We start from the raw sequence: 21,933 nt of genomic DNA, 5'->3' as shown, positions 1-21,933 counted from the left end.
GACATCGACAAGTACATGGAAAAGTGTATGAAACAAGTGCAGCCAGATGTTTCAGGGCCTCAGTGGTAGGGGTAGTGGTGGAGAGTGGAAGCCCCTCAGAAGGAACAGGGTTTGTGCACATTGATGTCTTAAGTCTTGTCCAGGACAGTGACCCGAGTAACTTGGGTCCGCCGCAGACTCCATACCAAATTCGAGAGGCTCAGAAGAGTGACAGCATCATTAGAAGTGTCCTCTGTTGGAGAGGATTTGCCCCTTGAGATACAGATTTTGTGAGAGGATTGCCCTTTCAGCTTCAGGACCATTCTGGTCATGACTCTAGTCATGATATTGACATTGATAGTGACAATGGTGTATCTGACAGTGGGTCCGAGAATGACCCACCACAACCTCTGAGATTCTATTCACAGAGACAGAGGCAGAGACTGTTGGTGTTTACTTATGATACCTTAGGCAAACCTTCTTTAGTTCAAAGGGATTGTTCAGTAGAGACTCAACTAGTGCAGCAACCTACCTCTGGTACTAATTTCTGGAGGCCATGGAGATTGAGAGCTGTTAAAGACTCAGGTTGATTGATGGTTGTTATCCATTCAATCTGAAATGTCAGGAGACATTTCATTTTGTGGGGGAGAGTGTGGCACTAGAAAAAAAGATATTCATGTAAACTGAACCCGTTTACATTCATTGTATGTGCCTTACTGCACTTGATTTTTTTCTATAGAAAATGAGGGATGAAATAATTTTCTGTGGTAATCAACATTATGCCAGAAATGCTGTCAATAGAACTTGTATTAACGCTGTATCTTTCTTCATAAGAATAAATATCTATGAATTATTGTAAAGTGTCAAAGCAGTGCTGGTTTTGATGGTAATGTCTCAGTGCTGTTCTCACTTCATTCTCAAAAGTTTGAGCAAAATGTCCAAATCTTTTTGCAGATTTGCAAATTGTTCTATTGTCTTCACTCTTCACTCTTTTGTCACATGAATAATATACAGCAAACTTTTTTGTTTTCATCTCCACTCATAATGTGATGTTCAGCCATCTCACATCCTCCCACTTCCCACTCACACATTTTTATATATTTTCATGCTCATTTGATGAGCCATTTTTTTAGTCTGAGGTGTGAACGATTTGTGCCAAACTAGGGGGGTTTCATGACACTGCGCGAGGTGAATCAGTGAATAATTTACGTGAGCTAGTTCATTAACATGAACTGTCCAAAAGAACCCAACTCACTTAAGTGAATTGAAGTTCCCAACACTAAATATAAGGGATTAGTTTAACTGGTTCATTTACATGAACTGTCTGAAAGAACTGGTTCACTTAAATTTAGTTTTTTCCAGTGTTTAGGACAAATAAGTCGAATGTGCTTGACCACTCCCTTGGCTCCATTGCTGCAGTAGTGTTTTGTGATGCTGCAGCGCTACTTGTTGGAAAATGTAGCTTGTACTGGAAGCTTTACTATTGTGAAAATAGCAGGTCTACTGTCACGTTTCTGAAAAATGTAGTTAAGTTTGTAGCATAGCTACTTTTAGTAAAGGACTCCCCAACACTGGAAATAATGTAGCACTTTAGGGTTAGCATTTGCCTACTTTGGAGAGCTTTCCATGTGGGGAAATTCTGAATTAACTTCATTCACACAGAAAGGCCACTTTTGTCATGGGTCACATGCAAACACAAATAAATATTCCATCAGATTGAAATGTATTATTGTTCTGCAGCAGTATCATGTTATTTGATCCATGTGGAGTTTGATTCAAGCACTGTGAAATCACCTGAACAGTAGCCAGGATGAAGTGGCCTTAATATTCAGTGGACTAACTCTTCACTAATGGAGATGGATTACTAATTTATACAACAATTTCCCCAAATAATTATACTGTTTGGCCATTTTGTGTAAAGGCAGTGGTGTGAACCAGAGCTCTGACTATGACCCATCCCAATCATAGACAGAAAATGAGGCAAATTATTTGTCTAAGATTATTACTTTACTCTTTTACATCATACAGCAAGTAACAGGCTTGGGGGATCAACATAGGGTAATGCATCCCCCAATATTAAGATTAGTGGTCAACAAGTTTGGGTTTTTCTACTCTTAAAAAAGGTTCTTTTATTAGCAAAAAAGGTTCTTTGTATATGCAAATAAAGCAAATTGTTTCTACACAACCCCTTAAAATATAAGGGATTAATGGGAACATTCGAATTGTCAGATATTCTGATACAAAATTCAGAGGTAAATGTACCAGAGTGATTTTCATTGATCACACTGATTCACAGTATTGAAGTGATTTCCCTGTTAATTCTATAATTCTATGAATTCTATGACTACATTTTTTTTTTTTTTTTTTTGATGACTCTTCATGAAGACGCTATATTAGATATTGTACGCAGTACTTTAATCTTGCAAATTACAAATAAAGTAACCCAAAAACCCTTAGTTTAAGCATCACATCAATGCGGGACAGATAAATAAAGCCTGACAAAATCAAAGACATGCACTGATCAAGGCCTGTCAAGCTTCGTGTCTTTTTACGACCGGACCTCTGACAGTCTTTCCACGGTTACCAGTCAGAACAATGGGAGATAATTTAATGGATTTCATGGAACATCAAGACCCAGCAGCTGACAGAAGGATCACGAATGCGGGAGCGCATCTGACCTGAACCGTTGCAGTCTATATAAAGCACAGAGCTCTCTGAGAGAAGTGATGATGACATCAGAAACAGCCCAGACACAATGCAGTACCTGCTGTCATCGGACATGTTTTGACTGGTAATGACTTCAAGGAAATGATATAAAGAGTGACAGCATTTCTGTTGCTACATTCAGGACAAGCTATGCAAATCTCCTCTAATGTTGTCTGCATGTACGTTGAGTAATTACAAACATGGCTGTGAATGATAAGAGGGGGCTGCCTCAGGACCAATAAATGTCTGTGTTAATCTCTGAACACATCAGCATAATTGAGATAGAGCTGTAGGGCTCACTGGACTTCAGATAAACTGTCACTCTAGATATTAAACATACAGTCCTGCTTTATCAAGGTCATGCTTTCTGACTACAAACACAAAGCACTTTCAACAATATGCAGCACTTTCCATGCATAGCGTCCAAAAGAGGGCTAGGAGGCCAAACTAAAGATGATTTTGTATTATAATGTTTTATTTTCATAAGGTTTGCAGTTTTTTCAACCCTGTTAAGAAAATGTAGGACATTTAAACCAGGTTTAAAACCCTGATTTGTGTGATTTCATTATTTTCTAGCAATGAACATAAAATAAACATTAAGTAAATAAATAAATAAACTATAAAAAATAAATTCACTAAACTAGGACAAGTGAAATGGTTGCAGATTTAGCTGAAATTAAGCCATTACCCAGTAGCAGCTAGCTGGTTCGGTACAAACTGTTGGTTTGTAGTTACTGATGGACTCATATTTCCCATAAATTAAAGTAAAATATATGTTTAATCACTGGTTGTACTACAGCTTTTGGTAACAGGGTTGAATGGTTAATCCACCATTTAGAAAGGGTGAAAAGGGTATATATGTATATATACATGCATACACATACTGTATATATATATATATATATATATATATATATATATATATATATATATTGGCACCCTTGGTAAATATGAGCAAAGAAGGCTGTGAAAAAATTATTTATTGTTTATCCATTTGATCTTTCATTCAAAATATTCACAAAAATCTTTCCTCTAATGGATATCAAACAATTGCAAATACAACACAAGTTTTTATCAAAAAACAAATATGTTTGCCAAATATACTGTATGTGTGGCACAATTATCGGCACCCTTTTATCCAATACTTTGTGCAACCTCCCTTTGCCAAGATAACAGCTCTGAGTCTTCTCTTATACATGCATAATGAGGTTGGAGAACACATGGCAAGTGATCTGAGACCAGTCCTCCATACAGAATCTCTCCAGATCCTTCAAATTCCCAGCTGCTTCACGCTGGTGGACTCTTCTCTTCAGTTCACCCCACAGGTTTTCTATGGGGTTCAGGTCAGGGGACTGGGATGGCCATTGCAGAGCCTTGATTGGTCATGAACCATTTTTGTGTTGATTTTGATGTGTTTTGGATCATTGTCCTGCTGGAAGATCCAACCAGGGCCCATTTTAAGCTTTCTGGCTGAGGCAGTCAGGTTTTGATTTTTTATCTGTTGATATTTGAGAGTCCAAGATGTCATGTATCCAAACAAGATGTCCAGGACCTTTGGCATAAAAACAGTCCCACAACATTAAAGATCTACCACCATATTTAACCGTGGACATTAGATACTTTTCAATATGGCTACCTCTCTGTGTGCGCCAAACTCATCTCTGGTATTTGCTGCCAAAAAGCTCTATTTTTGTTTCATCTGACCATAGAACCCGGTGTCAGTTGAAGTTCCAGTAGTGTCTGGCAAACTGAAGATGCTTGAGTTTGTTGTTGGATGAGAGCAGAGGCTTTTTTGTTTCTTGAAACCCTCCCAAACAACTCGTGGTGATGTCTGATTGTAGTTTTGAGACTTTCTGACCCCAAGACCCAACTAATTTTTGCAATTCTCCAGCTGTGATACTTGAAGATTCTTTATATATATATATATATATATATATATATACACACACACACACACACACACTATAAATAAATGGGTAATACTAAATGCGTCAAATTTGCCCACTTTACATTAAGGAACATTTTCATAGGTTACTAATGTTTAATAAGCGTTATTAAGCATTTATAACGTGTGGTAGAATGGCTCACCCTTTTTATTCATTCTGTTATAACTGCATATCAATTATTTCTAATGCATTTTAAAATGAATGAGTCATTGATGGGCCCTTAACAAATGTAAAATGTTGCACAGTTTTGTGTATGAATTGACAGAACACTACACCATACTAAAAGTACATTTTATTAAATTAATGTATTCATGCTCAAAACAAATACAAAAACATAGAATGAAATAACATCAACTTGTTGAGAGTGCAAAAGGGTTTTATAAAGGCAAATCTACGATCATGAATTCTGAAATGTACATGGATTGTAAATCTCTACAGTAGAAATAATAATTCTTCCGATTCACATGAAGACGTCTGGTGTGTAAAGGCAGAGCAGAGTCAGATTAAAAAAAACCAAAACAAAATATAAACACATAACAGATAAGAGTTTTAAAAATCACTGGTGATGCTTTACCTGTAGAGCCATAAATTAAACATTCAAAGCATATACTTGCATGAATAACAAACCTCTCAAACACGAGTACACAACCTCAGCTTGATTGACAGATTAAGTGAATGAGCATTATAAACGAAAAAAAGAGTTTATTTATAACATATGAAGAGTCATTACCATATGTCTGCACAATGTGTCACCATATTTACAGCTATTCAGATAAAGTGCCTCCAAAAATCACTTTATTATATCCACATTCACATTTGTTTCACAAATACAAAACAAAAACTCCAGCTCGTTGTGCGAAAGGAACAACAAGAAGTACGATCTGCCGGACTCCAGCACTTTTGGCCGCATGCAGCAGAAGTCAGAACAATCCCATAACAATGCTGAAGTACACCACGCTCACACTGAGCTCCAAATTTCAGCTTCAGTGACCCCCGACAAAAATGGGGAGAAAGACATGCAAGATACAGGAACATAGTCCAGACAGGGAAGAGACAGGTACATGTCAGAATTTACTATAATAAAAGAGTCTTTCATATTCAAGTCCAGACCGAATCAAAGTAGAAGAACGCAGCTCAGAGTCTCTTGGTTAATTCCCGACTAAAAGAGGATGTCTTCATTCTTGATGAGCAACTCCACCACCTGCCTCTGATAGCGGATGTCATTCAGAGACGTCATGGCGTCCAGATCAGGCGCTCGCATCAAGGTTGGCCCGAATACGATCCCCAGATTCTCAGCGTTCATCAGGTTATCTTTCTCATTCTGAGTTACCCTGCACACAAACACATATAAATATTACCTAACATTAAATGCTATATACAATCCCTACTAAAAACACCCATAAGCTCATTTTCAATGCACAGATTGATTCTTTTATTAAAAAACAAAAACATTAAAAATGCAATTCATATAGACAGTGACTTGAATACCCCTCTTCTGTGATTAACATGTTTTAAATAGCTGAATTAAAATTTATTTTGAACTTTTTTTGTGGAGCTTAAATAAAAACATGTCAAGGTGGTGTAACCATCTTGAGATCATAATTGCGAAAATAAGTAATAAAGGGAAATTCTTGGGTGGAGGGGAAAACACTTTGGTGTGATATTGTATTAATATTTTTTTAAATAGTAAGTAGTGAAGCATTTTTTTTTTTTTTTAAATTTAATTGGCCAATTATTAGTATTTGAAAAACTTCTGCCTGCCAAAACAACATAACTGGGATATAACCAAAATTGCAGTCATGTGACACGGAAAGCATATGTCTCTTAAAATTATCACAAAGATTTGAAATTTAGATGACACGAACGGTTAGTCGAGGTTGTCAAGTTATCCAAATTGTAAGGAAAATATGTTAACTCCTTTTTACTTAGAAATTACACCATTTAAGTCCAAATCAAAACATTTGTTAGCATATTTTTTTTTTTTTTTAAAACAACATTAATACCAAAGATTACCTTTCTAAGAACTTGGCATGTGTGTTGTAAAACATGATTTTAAATATTTTTCCTTTTTTCAGTGTTAATTTTCATAGTTTTTTATTTCAGGCATAATTTTTGTATTATGACAAAAATGTACTTTTAAATTTAGTCAATATTTCACCATATTCATTATTTTTTTTTAATAAATCTTACAGACTAAAATGACATCTAATTTGATTTGACAAAAATAACATTTTAGTTGACGATTATGTAACACACCAACCTTTAACCAAATATTCAAATATTTTGAAAAATGTATAAACTACTTATAATTATTCAAACATTTATAACACATATTAAAGATTAATCTGTTTAATATGTAAGATTAAACAACATTAGAAAACCTGAACTCCTGAAATAAGTCGGGTGATTCTTTGCCTCCACGCTGTGCATTCTAATTGTTTAACGCACACCTAGCCATGGATTAACCCGCTTATAACATGGTCACTTGCCAGCATTGATTAGTTACAGCTGTTACTGATTTTTGCATCACAAATTTAAACTGGAAGACTAACAATAACGGTTTATCTACGGGTTGTTTGATCTAGAGTTCTGCTCGATTTAAATCAGACACGGAGATAAAGTAGTGCGATATTATTACATTTATTTGAATTAATGAAATAAAAAGTCAAAAATTTTGGAGACCAAACACTCTGTAAAAACTGTGAATAGAAGGGTTGGTACTCAGAACATAATATTTGATTTTTGTCATTTTCACAATAATAATAATTTTAAAAAAATGGCATGTGGACATGACATCTCTCTGTTATAGATGTGACAATGTAAAATAGGCACTTACATTATGAAGGAAAAGCATCCAAAATGCTCTAAACCTGCAGACTTTGATCTCTGAAACATCCATATGGTATCCGATAAGGCAGCACGATTGATTGAATTAAGAATGAAATCACAATGTGGCCTTACACAATTACTACACCGCAAAAAGCAGCATTTTATAAAACAGTCCCATTGAGCGCTTCAGTCAGCGATGTGTGATCAAGCGGCGCCCTCTTGCACACATATTGAACAGGGCAGCAATATTAGATTATGTTTATCATATTACAATTCAATTTGCAAAATTTGTCAAAATAATCCCTTCTGAAATGGTGGCAATAAATTCAGAAAGATTAAAATATGTCACAGATCATTGTAATAGTCAGCAGAATCTATCAGAATCACCATGGTGGAGCGGTGGAGGTTTGTGATTATCCAATAAATATCAATATGATTTGATATGGAGCGTCCATGATTGTCACATGCGTAACACATTATTATGGGAATTTAAAGAGAAGAACATTAATTTTAATTAATTTAGTAAATTTATTTTCCTTATCCGACGTGGTGGGATCCTTATGATATTTTGTTTCTGGATTATGCGCCAGGGTCACGTACTCACCTCATCCTTATCTGGCCGGATAATGAAAGAGGCGTTTGATAGGTCCCGGTTTCCAGAAGCATAAAACTCTCGCAATGTCTCATTACGGAGGACAGCAGAGTAAGAAAATTAAAACTTTGATTAAAACTGACTGAAACTACCTGTGCGTTAAACGGTTTTAATGCACGCATTCTAACCAATCAGAATCGAGAATTCAAATAGACAATGGTATAATGTCACATATATAGGATGTAATTCAGTGAGGTTACTAACCTGTTAGTAGAAGCAGCTCAAGCGGGGAATCCCCAATGTACTGTGACTGGATTATTTCAATCAATAGTTTTAAGACTTTTCTTTCTTTAGAATGAATAAATAAATTAATAAATGCATTTGTAATATCTTGCAGTATTTGTTTCCCCGTCATATTCTCGTCAATAGCAGGTTTTAATTAAAAAAGTTTGATTATCTTCATGATGCGTCTTTTTTCTCTTGTCGTTGTTACCGCTGACAAATTAAAAAATCCTTTGTCAACTGACATTTTCGTCAGTAATTTCGGCAGGAAAATCTCCGACAACCTCATTTGTAAATGACCCAAGAACTGCTCTGAAGTGTGAATATGTAGTAACTGTGAGCACGTGTTTCTCACCTTTTTAAATGTGCCATTAGATATCGTAGCGTTTCACAGTGAGCTGGAGGAAGCAGCTTCAGAGCTTCATGCAGCGCTTCCAAACGCTCATCTGGATCTGTCAGCTCTGAGATACAGGAAACAAACTTATCAAAAACTGATAACTACATCAACACTGAGATCAGCAGTATGAATGTCAAACCCTGAGAAAGTGTTTGTGAGGAAACAAGCCTTGTGAGGAGAAAGGGCAGAAATAACATCACACAGATACACAGCTACAGGCTGTGAGACGTTCTTTCAAAGTATGTTTAAAGCAAGTCAGTCCACTTAGTGGCCATCATGGTAATGCGCTCTGAAAGGGCAGATCCAGCTAAAGATATGCGATATGTTTTCTAGAGCAAAAAGACCAGAACAAATTGAGCGGGAACAGGTTTTTTTTTTTCCTTCAGTGAATGCAATAACACATTTTGTGTCACACCACTTAACTTCTTTAACAGTTATTATCACAAGTTCTTGCATTTTTGGTGGGCTTTATGGCATTTAGACCTCATTTATCTGAAATGACACCATTCATTCTTTTTAAAATAAGCAAATTTTTTCCTAAATTAATTTCAGTAAAAAAAAATTAAAAAAATGTGTCTGTGGTTCTGTGTTGTAGTCTCACCCATTCATTTTTTATTCATTTCTATGGTCGGTCAAATTTTACCACGAACATGAAATGTGTTCAATTTTTTTGGAAAACTTCCAAAACTTAAAGGAAAATTCCAGGTTCAATACAAGCTTAATCGACAGCATTTGGGTTAGTGTTATGACTTGTCCCTACTTTTCTTTAAAAAAAGCAAAAATCTGGGTTCCAGTGAGACACTTACAATGGAAGTCAATGGGACCAAACCATAAACGTTAAAATAATAGTTTCAAAATTACGTAAACAATATGCATGTTAACATTATTTTAGTTTGATAAAATCACTTACTAACCTTTACTGTGTAAAGTTATAAATTTGCCATGACAATGTAATGCCATAAACCCAAAAATGCCTGTACAAACAAGCTCAAATAATACACAAATTAGTTTTAACAGAATAATTAATATAAGTACTTGTATAAAATAAGCTTCACATTTCTGCCTTTAAACCCTCCATAAATTGTACCCATTCACTTCCATTCTTAGTGCCTTACTGTAACTTCAATTTTTTATTTTTTAAAGAAAAGGAGGGAAAATTTTAAATGGTCGTCATCATTATGCCACAAATGCTTCCATTAAGCTTAATTGTACTGAACCTGGAATATTCCTTTGATGGAATATATTCAATTTGTGTGTGTGTGTGTGTGTGTGTGTGTGTGTGTGTTTAGACAAAGTCACAAAGTTCTATACCTCTCAGATGAAAAATTCGATAAAAATCAAAATCAAAAGTCAGTCAAATATTACGAAGAGAACACAAAGATTAAATACAGATGGACATTACAGTAGAAACTACATCTGTGATACAGAAGACTTTCAGCTCATTCACCCAGTATTCACAATCAGACACATTCATAAATAGAGAACTCTACAATGAGTCATGAGGCAGAAGTGTGTGTGTGTGACTCACTGGCAGCCTCGATGAAGCGTGGATAAGCGTCATACGTGATGACAGGGATGGGCAGGTCCCTGAAGTAGAGTTTAAGAGCACCTGTGATGATGTTGATGTCTTCATACACGTTCAGTGAGATATCTGCTTTCTCTCCATCTGAACACATTCAAACACATCAAAGACACACTTTACCAAGAGCTGTAGGGGGAGTGAATCCTCTGGTTCACTGTAAGTTATGGGAACTGTTCTGATGAGTACAGACAGTTAATGGCAATCGTTAGGGTTAGGTTAGCTGACGCTGGAGGATTCTACAGTAAGAACGACTTAATTCAACTGTATAACAGCAGCCTATATAGACCATTTTAAGGACTATTCGTCATGTAAGGAAGTCTTTGTCCCATGAACATTTCCTACTATTTGTCAAACTCATTCAAAACAACAGCGGGAGGCACTTCATTCATAATGACTTAAACACGATAAACATTACTAACGCTAACACGATTGTAATAGAATGTCATTATTAAAATTTGGACCATGTTGTACGGTGGCTGGATGACCTCTGGATGACTGAAACTAAATAAAATTCAAGTGTTTAGATCACCGAAAGACCATCCACAAATGGACCCATTGACTGCTGCATTGAAGCGAGGTGGCTAGATACGTGCAGTAATAACAACTGTAACATACATCTTATCTCTGGAGGTGAACGACATTTATGCCAACTAATAGGAAGTTTGATAGTTAGAGTTTAGCTGGTTAGTTAAGTCTAAGTGTTTCTATATGGGATGTAAAAGTGACTATAGGTCATCACTATTATAGTCATTTACATTTTGTCATTTAGCAGATGCTTTTAAGTGACTTACAAATGAGGAAAAAAATTTCACTCAAAATTGAAGAATTGAATTGGCTTTGTGATGGCCACTCCAATACCTTGACTTTGTTGTCCTTAAGCCATTTTGCCACAACTTTGGAGGTATGTTTGGGGTCATTGTCCATTTGAAGACCCATTTGCAACCGAGCTTTAACTTCCTGGCTGATGTCTTGAGATGTTGCTTCAATATATCCACATAACTTTCCTTCCTCATGATGCCATCTATTTTGTGAAGTGCACCAGTCCCTCCTGCAGCAAAGCACCCCCACAACATGATGCTGCCAGCCCCATGCTTCACGGTTGGGATGGTGTTCTTCGGTTTGCAAGCCTCACCCTTGTTCCTCCAAACATAACAATGGTCATTATGGCCGAACAGTTCAATTTTTGTTTCATCAGAGCAGAGAAAATTTCCCCTTGTGCACTTGCAAACTGTAATCTAGCTTTTAATGGTGGTTTTGGAGCAATGGCTTCTTCCTTACTGAGCAACATTTCAGGTTATGTCAATATAGGACTTGTTTTACTGTGGATATAGATACTTGTCTTCCTGTTTCCTCCAGCATCTTCACAAGGTCCTTTGCTGTTGTTCTGGGATTGATTTGCATTTTTCACACCAAACTACGTTCATCTCTATGAGACAGAATGCACCTCCTTCCTGAGTGGCTGTGTGGTCCCATGGTGTTTATACTTGCATACTATTGTTTGTACAGATGAACGTGGTACCTTCAGGTGTTTGGAAATTGCTCCCAAGAATGAACCAGACTTGTGGAGGTCGACAATTTTTTTTTCTGAGGTCTTTGCTGATTTCTTTTGATTTTCCCATGATGCCAAGCAAAGAGGCACTGAGTTTGAAGGTAGGCCTTAAAATACATCCAAAGGTACACCTCCAATTGAATCCAATTAGCCTATCAGAAGCTAATTGGCTAATTGCCTAAAGGCTTGACATCATTTTCTGGAATATTCCAAGCTGCATAAAGGCACAGTTAACTTAGTGTATGTAAACTTCTGACCCACTGGAACTGTGAAACAATCTGTCTGTAAACAATTGTTGGAAAAATTATTTATGTCATGCACAAAGTAAATGTCCTAAACGACTTGTCAAAACTATAGTTTGCTAATATGAAATCTGTAGAGTGGTTAAAAAACGAGTTTTAATGTCTTCAACCTAAGTGTATGTAAACTTCTGACTTCAACTGTACAAGAATAGCGACATTCACTGCTGTTGAGAAGTATACATAATTTCAAATTGTCAAGATTTAAGTTTATGTTATTCCTGATGAGAGCAGCTTCAAACACAGGTAATTCAACTCACAATCTCTCTCATTTTCTCTCGCACACACACACACACACACACACACTACCTTGTTACTCCAATGATGAAAATCCTCTGTTGCTAAAGTGATGTTTTCGAGCTAGCAACGAAGGCTTGAGCTGTATCAAAGCTAGATACACTTGATAAAAAGTTTCTATATTATCTAACATATCTGTGGGAAGCACCTTGCACTCCCCTACCCCTCTCTTTCGCTCTCACACAAATGTGAACACATATATGCATTATGTACACACTTACTCGCCAGTGAAAAACAGAGCCATCGTGACCAACAGAGTAACTTAAATCCTTTGCTGTCACAGGTCATGAAGAGCTAACAAAACAACATGTATGTTAGATCCAGTACCAACTAAGCTCTTAAAAGAGGTGTTTCCAGTAATCTCAGAACCTCTTCTAAATATTATTAACTCCTCGCTATCCTTAGGGCATATCCCAAGAAACTTTAAGCTGGCAGTTATCAAACCGCTTATTAAGAAGCCTCAGCTTGATCCTGGAGATTTGGCTATTTATAGACTGATCTCAAATCTCCCATTTATGTCGAAAATACTAGAAAAGGTAGTGTCCTCCCAACTGTTCATTTTTACAGAGAAATGGTGCATATGAAGAATTTCAGTCAGGATTTAGACCCCATCACAGTACAGAGACTGCACTTATCAGAGTAACAAATGACTTGCTCTTATCATCTGATGGCAGCTGCATTTCTCTTCTAGTGCTTTTAGATCTTAGTGCTGCCTTCGACACCATAAATCACAACATTCTCTTGGACAGGCTTGAGAATTATGTTGGCATTTGTGGACAGACATTAGCTTGGTTTAGGTCCAATTTATTAGACTGCTACCACCCTGTAAAAGCATGGTTTTCTGTAAAGCTGCTTTGAAACAATGTGTGTTGTGAAAAGCATTATACATATAAAAACGACTTGACTTATGTCAGCATACATCTACATCTTAGTGGAGTTGAAAACAGTTGTTAAGGTTTACAATGGAAAAGCTTTATACAAAAATGGCCACACTCGCTGCTGCTGAGAAGTGTGCTTAAACTTACATCTTGGCGATTTTGAAGCGATCTTCTGACGAGAGCTGCAACGATTAAAGGTAATCCCACACCCGATCTCTCTCAGTTTCTGAGTTTCTCTCTTTCGAAAACTCAAACACATACTCGCACACAAACGCACTACATTATTACTCCAGTAAGCGTGCCAGTAAAGCAGTGCAAGCCTCACAGTCCTTCATTGCTAGATCTAATGTCATGTTTCCGAAGTAGCAAATGAAAGCTCGGACTGTATTAAAGCAAGATGTTGAATCCGTGGCTGAGTAGTTCCACTCACAAGAGCGTTTTAGGGACGAAAACCTGAAAATGCCTTGTGATGAAACCCTTAACGATGTCTTAAGGTGTGGTAACTGTTAAGCAGAATAATTGACTCCCGCCCACTGAATTATTGAAAAATAATTCACACCCGAGATGTAACTCTGCTACGCGTCATGACCGCATTACCACTTCGGGTGTGCATTATTTTTCAATAATTCAACGGTCCATCTTCAATTATTCCTTACTGTATATATACACACACACACACAAAACCCTCATTTGGGGTATACTGTATATAGGCTATAAAAAGCTGAATTTGGTGAATACGCATGGGATAATGTACAGTAATATGGTTGTTATCGCACAATAAACCCTGTGATCAGGACCCCAACGCGAAGCGGATGACTCTTGTATCACACTGAAGGACAGGTCCTATTTATCAGACCGCTACCACTTTGTGTAAACGAGGAATTGTCAGATCAAACTAAAGTTAAGTTTTCTCCTTATATGTATGCTGCCCATAGGAGACATTATCAGGAATCGTGGAATAAATTTTCACTGTTATGCCGACGATACCCAACTTAATATTTCTTCGAAACCTGATGAAATTTCACAATTCTCCAAATTAGCGGAGTGTATCAATGAAATCAAAGATTGGATGGCCTGAAATTTCATTCTACTCAATTCCGACAAAACAGAGCTACAAATTATTGGACCAAAAACCTCTAAAAATAAGCCGCTAAAATATAATTTGACTCTCGATGGATGTACTGTAACGTCGTCTTCTACAGCAAAGAATTTAGGTGTTATATTTAATGCCAATCTGTGCTTTGAAAATCAATTTATCAATGTTTGTAGAACAGCATTCTTCCACCTCAGAAATATCGCCAAGTTACGACACAGGCTCTCTGTTGCTGATGTCGAAAAACTAATTCATGCGTTCATGACTTCAAGACTAGATTATTGTAATGCACTGCTGGGAGGATGTCCTGCAAGTTCAATAAATAAACTTCAATTGGTTCAAAATGCAGCAGCCAGAGTGCTGACTAGAACCAAGAAATATGAACACATTAGTCCCATTTTATCATCGCTGCATTGGCTACCTTTTCAATTTCGTATTAATTTGAAAATTCTGTTAACTACGTACAAAGCCTTGAATGGTCAAGCTCCAAAGTACTTAAGTGACCTTCTATTACACTATATTCCATCGCATTCATTACGATCGCAAAATTCTGGCCGTTTAATATTACCTAGAATATCAAAACCACGAAAGGAGGTAGATCATTTTCTTATTTGGCTCCTAAACTATGGAATAGTCTCCCTAACAATGTTCGGGACTCAGACACACTCACTTAGTTTAAGTCTAGACTAAAGACTCATCTATGTAGCCAGACATACACCTAACTTATCCATCAACTCATAGTTATGCTGCATTAATTAGGTCTGCTGGAACCGGAAACACTTTTCATATTTTATAACTCTGCAATAAATATAATGGCATCTATGCTAATATTACTCTATTTGTTTCCCTGTCTCAACCTCAGGATTCATATCCCGGTTTACAGAGCCTGCCAGATCCAGCTTCGTTCCTGTTTGGTGTCCGACTCCCATTGCTACATACGCTGAGTGATAAAGACTAACTGCAGCCTGTTCCAGTCAGATACACTACAGTCTACGAAGCTAGACTTCACAGAGGATAATCTGATGCCAACTCCAACCGTAAGACATGGGATACTGCATGTGCCACTGCCTGAACCTTGGATTTAGGATGGACCTCGCCGAAATGACCTGCCAGTTGAACTACGATGCACCTCATTGATCTCTGCCTGCATCACCTTAGTCTAATGATTAACTACACTCTTATAATGGAATGCATAGTCAATCAATTAATTGCCAACAAAAGCCTACATCAGCGAACAAAGGACAATACATCTATATGAACTTCTGCAGTTAATCCAGGATGCACTTCAAAGACATTAGTCATTAATCTTACAGTTTTTACAAAATATTGTTGTTTAAACACTGACCCTTAACACTTACTTATTTTACTCATTTTAAACCATGACTTGCACTGCACATAAATAACCAATATTGGCATTATATTCATGCTGTTTAGCCAGAGGGGAACTGGCCCCCACAGTGAGTCTGGTTTTTCCCAAGGTTATTTTTCTCCATTAACCAACATCTTATGGAGTTTTGAGTTCCTTGCCACAGTCACCTTCCGCTGTGCGTCGTGACTGCATTACCACCTCGGGTGTGCATTATTTTTCAATAATTCAACGGTCCGTCGTCAATTATTCCTTACTGTATATACACACACAAAAAACCCTCATCTGGTATATACTGTATATAGGCTATAAAAAGCTGAATTTGGTGAATACGTATGGGATAATGTACAGTAATGCGGTTGTTATCGCACAATAAATCCTGACAGGGTGATCAGGACCCCAACGTGAAGTGGAGGACTCTTGTATCACCCTGAAGGGGTTTATTTTGCGATAACAACCGGATGACTGTATATTATCACACTTTTTACTCAGCTACTAACCAAATAAATAGATACATGGACATAAAATATTGATTTGCGTTGAAATTATCTAATTTAAAAAGAAATAAATTGCTAAACAGCTGAAATCAACCTCCAGTTTGCGTCTGAGTTCTGTTGGGGTTTATTCTGTGAAAATGATTTATTCAACCTATTACAAAAAGACTTGCCAAATAAATAAATAAATGCACGTGAAACATTGATTTGAATTGAAATTATTTTATTAGCTCATCTGTAGAGATCAAACTGTGATCCGAGAAGCAGGAGAGACGGGTCGCAGAACCCGGTTGAGTGGTCTGATACGTCTTAATCCCCGGATGTGCAGTTGTTACAGAGCAAAATCTGACCACTGGATAGCGTCGTTGAGCCATGTAATAAATGCGTACAGAGCGTTGTAACGGAGCCAGGGTTGGGCTGACACAGAATACATGTAACAGTGTTTCGAATTATGAATACAAAAATTAAGTGTTCAGCCCTCGTTAAGTTTTCAAGCACCTGTACTCAGAATACAGTTACATTATACAATTCTGTTAGAACACTTTTAGAATTCTTCTTTCAAAATGAGCACAAATTTAGGCAGAAAGAAAAATAAATCTTGTCAATCAAGTGAGAAACTTCATTGTTTTACTGAACAGTTTCTTTCTGAACAGCGCATATGCGAGGCGCACACGTGTCACTCTCTCGTCCCCAGAGAAGCTGCAGCGCGCGAGCAGTGTAGCAAGCGTTTCATTCAAAAATTTAGCTCATTTTAAAAACACAATTGTGGTTTTGGGATTCTTTAAAAATAGACAGCGGTCACCAAAATGTTTGATGGTAGACACTAGATAATGAAAATACAGTCTTTTTCGTGTAAGATGATTCTGGGACTGAGTGTCTGGCAACCGCACCAGAACACTGTCTTAAAAAGAGCCAAGAGACTAGCAATTTCAAAATAAAGAGTCCCCGGTGAATTTCGGGCTTGTTTATAGATAAAAGTCCCAAGTTAAGCACCTAATCTTCATTTTTTTCTGTTTATTATTACTTTGGTTGAACAATAAACTGTATTTGGGAGTTAATTTTTATTTACTCTTGTAGCATCTATATCTCTGCCCATCACATTAAGGAAAGACAAAGATTTTTTTTTTCATTCTATAAAATCGATTTTAAAAACTATTGGGCAATTAATCGGTTATGTGTATTTTTCACCACCTGCAAAATCCAATATCGGTCAAGTATTTCTCTATCACAATGTTGCGGTGATGTCTGTATTTCAGTGTTTGCATGCTGTAAAATTAAACTTAAAATTCCTTTTCATTTCCTACAGGGTTGTTTTATCCTATTGGTAATCATAATAGTCCAAATATTAGCTTTGCTTTCATGTTTCAAAAATTGGTACCACATTACCATAGAAATGTCAATATGATTCATTATAATTTTTTGTTTTTGTTAACTAGGCTGGCTGGTAATAAATTGTTCATATTTCCTGAACATTCCTTCTATCTTCAGTTGGTAAACAAACAGAAAATCCCGCTCCAAACCTCCTCCACTGCTTTTCTTTTTCTCTAGCTTGTTCCTTCTCTTTCCCATTGTCTCTGATCCTGTCTTCATGTCATTTGACTGTCGTTATGAAACAGTAATGCATCTGAATATGAACAGATGGATGTAAATCGTCACACAAATGTGCCACATTTAAGCAGCTCAGAGTACTTCACAATACATAAACCCACAGCGCTAAGCGTTAAACAATGAGTGACCTACTGTAAAAAAAAAGCAGCGGAGAGACCGTGTGTAAGAGATGAGATTTGTGTGTAGGAATGTGGGGGTTATGCCGGATCAATACGGTACACTGTCAGACGAATACGGTTGTACAGTAATGGATAATAATGGCCGTGTAAGGTCACTCACCTCTGTCAAAAGCCAACTTCACATCTTCAATTAAATCACTGAACCCAGAGATCCGATAGAGACCCTCTGACTTCAGACCTGAGAGACAAGAAAGTTCATTTAAGACCATTTTATGCTAGTATTAATAAATACAAAATGGCATTTGACAACCATTTCCATAAAAAAAGAAAGTAATTCCATTCATCCATGTCATTTTTGGTACTTTTTTGTTAGTGCTGTTTAACGTTTCCTGCCAATTCAGTGTCATTTTCGGCCAACATTAAATCAAAATGGTTCTTGGTCTTATTGTGCACATTCATATAAAACTTGCTCTGTATCTCAAACATCTTTCCTTTTCCACTGATGTCACCAAGGCTGCGAAAGCTAAATGGTTAATGTTAACAAATGAAACACCCACTTTTCAGGATATCATCAACTCCCAGTGAGAATTATACTGTTAATTAACATTCAATTGGAAATATGGGAAATTACGGAAGTAAAATGGGTTGCTAATGTCATGTCATGTGGACTTTAGGAAATGACTGCCAATGGACTTCAATAACTCTGCGTTACATCTATTAAAAAAAAAACAAAAAAAAAAAAAAACATGGGAAGTTCTCTCACCTCGTGATTCGATCTCTCGTATGCACATGTCCACCACCATGGGTCGTTTTGTGTTATGAGCTTTGACGAGAGTAGTGAGGTCACAGCTGTAAACCTTCTTCACGTGTTTCAGGTCTGGTTTACAGTCATTTGGCACCATCTTGGAGCATTGCTTATGAACGTTCAAGCCACAATCTGAGGACAAACAGACAGAAAGATCAAATAAAGTTCAGCTGAACACACGGGAACTTATGGTCCGTGTCTATTCCAATCTTCATTTATTTCATTATTAATGTCATTTAACAATAAACTAGATTTGCATTCCCCACAGGTATAACCGATCCAGTTTTTGGTTCTGTGCAAATGACACTCAAAATGAATCTTGTTTTTTTGTTGGCTGTACACATAAAGGGCAGTTCACAATGAATGCCTTTTTGCATCCTTCTGCGCTGTTTTTCAATTGTTTTCCTATGTACACATGCACTAGACCCCTAACATGACAAGTTTTTGCTGTGTAAGTGCTGCTATAGATGGTTAATGAGATGCAAGAAAGAAAAGACTAATCCCAATTCAGTATGAAAATAAATGCAAGAAAGAGGACCAATTGCAGTTCAGTATGCAAATATTAGAATGATGTAGTTACTGTTAAAAAACAACAACTAGATGATAGAAAACAGACATCACACTTAAGACTGAAATGATCTACAAAGTTTAAATGGAGTCTGGACGTTAAATGATTCAAGCTGAATTAATTGCAGAAACTGCAGCTCTGAAATTTCTGCAATAAACCAGTAAATAACACAACAGTAAGTGCACAGTATGTTCAGTGATATGCTGAAATCAGTGAAAAAGTGTCTTGTGTACAGAGCAGCAGTTTTGAGGAGGATGTTATCGATCCTGAGGTTGATGTCGTCTGGTTAAATTAGACCCAGTTCTTTCATTCTGCTTTATCAGTGACCTCTGCTGACCTCTGAACAGTCATTTCAACACTTCCTGATTGGCTGATTTCAAGTGTCACCTTGACAATGACAGAACATGTCAGGAATACAAATGGCTCCTAATAAAAAATGCATGAACAATTTCAGGCACCTAATAGCTTCATACCCTCAAAAATAAATCTCTGAAAATCTGGAGGAGTATTATGCATATAGAATGCAGAAAAAAATAAAATAATGAAATAAACAATAGCCAATTGTTTATCGCTAATAGAACACAATAATCCAAATATGTTTTTAACAATAGTTATTTAAATGGAAATAATTGTGTTTTAGGAGACACATTTCTGAATAAACACATCTAATTGGTCTCTTGTAAACATAAGTCAATGCATAAAAAATGAGCAGAATGAATTTGGGAAAAAAGTTAGTAGCACCATTAGAAGCATAGTGTAAACATATTACATGAAGTGCAGCAATTTGCATAAAAATGCGTATGAATGATTTGCACAGAAATTCATGAAACAAGCAGAAGAAATTTCTGTGTAAACAGTAAAACCATTCATAATGAAAACTTATGTAAAATGCAACAATTTACGTAAAATGTTTTTATGATCGATTTACACAGAAATTCATGAACCACAAGCACAATTAATTTATGTAAATAGTTTGTAAAAGTATTCATAACGTAAATGTATCATGTGAAATGCAGCAATTTACGTAAAAATGCTTATTAATGGCAGAAGAAATTTCCGTGTAAACAGTAAAACCATTCATAACGTAAACTTATGGGGCCCTATTTTAAGAGCGCTAGCGTTAAGTGCAGTGCTAGGCTTGAAGTCATAAGCGCAAAGTCAGTGGGCATGGCCATGAAGTTTTGGTATTTTCGTGCAAGCATACACTAAGTCTAGGCACAAGTGGGTTTGGCAAAATCGCATGTGCAACACGCTAATGGGCTAGGTCAAGTGCAATTTAATTCAGAGGTTCTTCTCCGGTTATTGCACTATCTGTGTCATATTATATAGGCCATTCCCTCAAGCACCAGCGATATAAACAAAGACAGCATATTCATAAGAAGTTGGTAGTGTAAATGGACAGTATGCAATGAATTAGAAGAATAGAAATATGGACACCTTCCTTTTATATGCTTAGAAAATGTTATTCTCATCAGGTTTTGGATGTACGCTCCGTTAAATTATAGAGAACGTATGTATTATTAATCATTTTCATCTACTGACACATAAAATCATGGCTAGTATTAACAGTGACTGTATCGGCACACACTTCACGATTTTGAAAAATGAAATCAATTTATTGAAACATGAAAAAATGTATCCAAAAATATTTCTAAATTCAAATTACACTTAGAATTGCACTTAGAATTAGCGTACTCATGAAAATCAGATTAAATGTAGCGCACGGTCATTGCGAAAATAGAACCTATGATGTAAAATGCGACAATTTACATTAAAATACTTATGAACAACTTACACAAAAATTCATTAAACAAGCAGAACATATTTGTGTAAATACTGTAGTAAAAGCATTCATAATGTAAATTTATAACGTAAAATGCGACAATTTACATAAAAATGCTTACGAATGATTTACAGAGAAATTCATGAAACACATGCACAACGAATTTCTGTGTAAACGGTACGTAAAACCGTTCATGTGTAAACTTATTACATGAAATGCAACAATTTACCTAAGAATGTTTTTATGAATTATTTACACAGAAATTCATCCTGATAATGTTTCATGATCGAGGCCTGCTGTGTGTAATTTCTGCACCCTAGTGTCACCAAGTAAAATTGCAAAAATGCCTATTTTCAAACAGGGTTCCTAAACACTTTTCCAATGGGCACACAAACAGAAAGTTGCACCCCAAACTCATGACATTGGCTGAAACAATGTTGCTGTCAGGCCGGTCAGAGCAATCATTTGACAGTATTTACACTTCTTAGGAAAACCTATGAATGGCGTACTGGCGTCTGCACATTTAATTGGAATAGGTGTTTTAACATCGGAAAGATGACACACATTAGCTTTAACTTGAAAGCAGCTAATTGAGTTATTTTAAACAGCAAACACTAACCCATCCCCCCTCATCCAACCAGTCCAGACAGACTGCAAATGTGCCAACATTATGCAAATGTAGGCAAATTAGCTCATTAATATATAATGTGGCCTCCTAAATGGGCCAGCTGCTACAAAGCAGGTACCAGAGAGACGAATGG

At 36.6% G+C, this 21,933-nt stretch overlaps 1 protein-coding gene across 4 annotated transcripts in view; it reads right to left on the bottom strand.

The window, feature by feature from the left end:
* Positions 1-4,908: 4,908 nt before the first annotated feature.
* The window catches only part of LOC127448350 (N-chimaerin), a 106,308-nt gene continuing 89,283 nt past the window's right edge, over positions 4,909-21,933 (bottom strand). For all 4 annotated transcript variants that reach the window (XM_051710809.1, XM_051710806.1, XM_051710808.1 and 1 more), the window contains exons 9-13: positions 18,780-18,953; positions 18,177-18,254; positions 10,260-10,397; positions 8,690-8,795; positions 4,909-5,962 (exon numbers count right to left, since the gene is read on the bottom strand). In XM_051710809.1, the coding sequence (XP_051566769.1) occupies positions 5,791-5,962; positions 8,690-8,795; positions 10,260-10,397; positions 18,177-18,254; positions 18,780-18,953 (668 nt within the window). In that variant the 3' untranslated portion in view covers positions 4,909-5,790. The remainder of the gene's footprint in view (positions 5,963-8,689; positions 8,796-10,259; positions 10,398-18,176; positions 18,255-18,779; positions 18,954-21,933) is intronic.

Source organism: Myxocyprinus asiaticus, chromosome 11 (genome assembly GCF_019703515.2).
Source record: "Myxocyprinus asiaticus isolate MX2 ecotype Aquarium Trade chromosome 11, UBuf_Myxa_2, whole genome shotgun sequence".
Classification (NCBI taxonomy): Eukaryota; Metazoa; Chordata; class Actinopteri; order Cypriniformes; family Catostomidae; genus Myxocyprinus; species Myxocyprinus asiaticus.
This window is presented reverse-complemented; position numbering and strand designations above follow the sequence as displayed.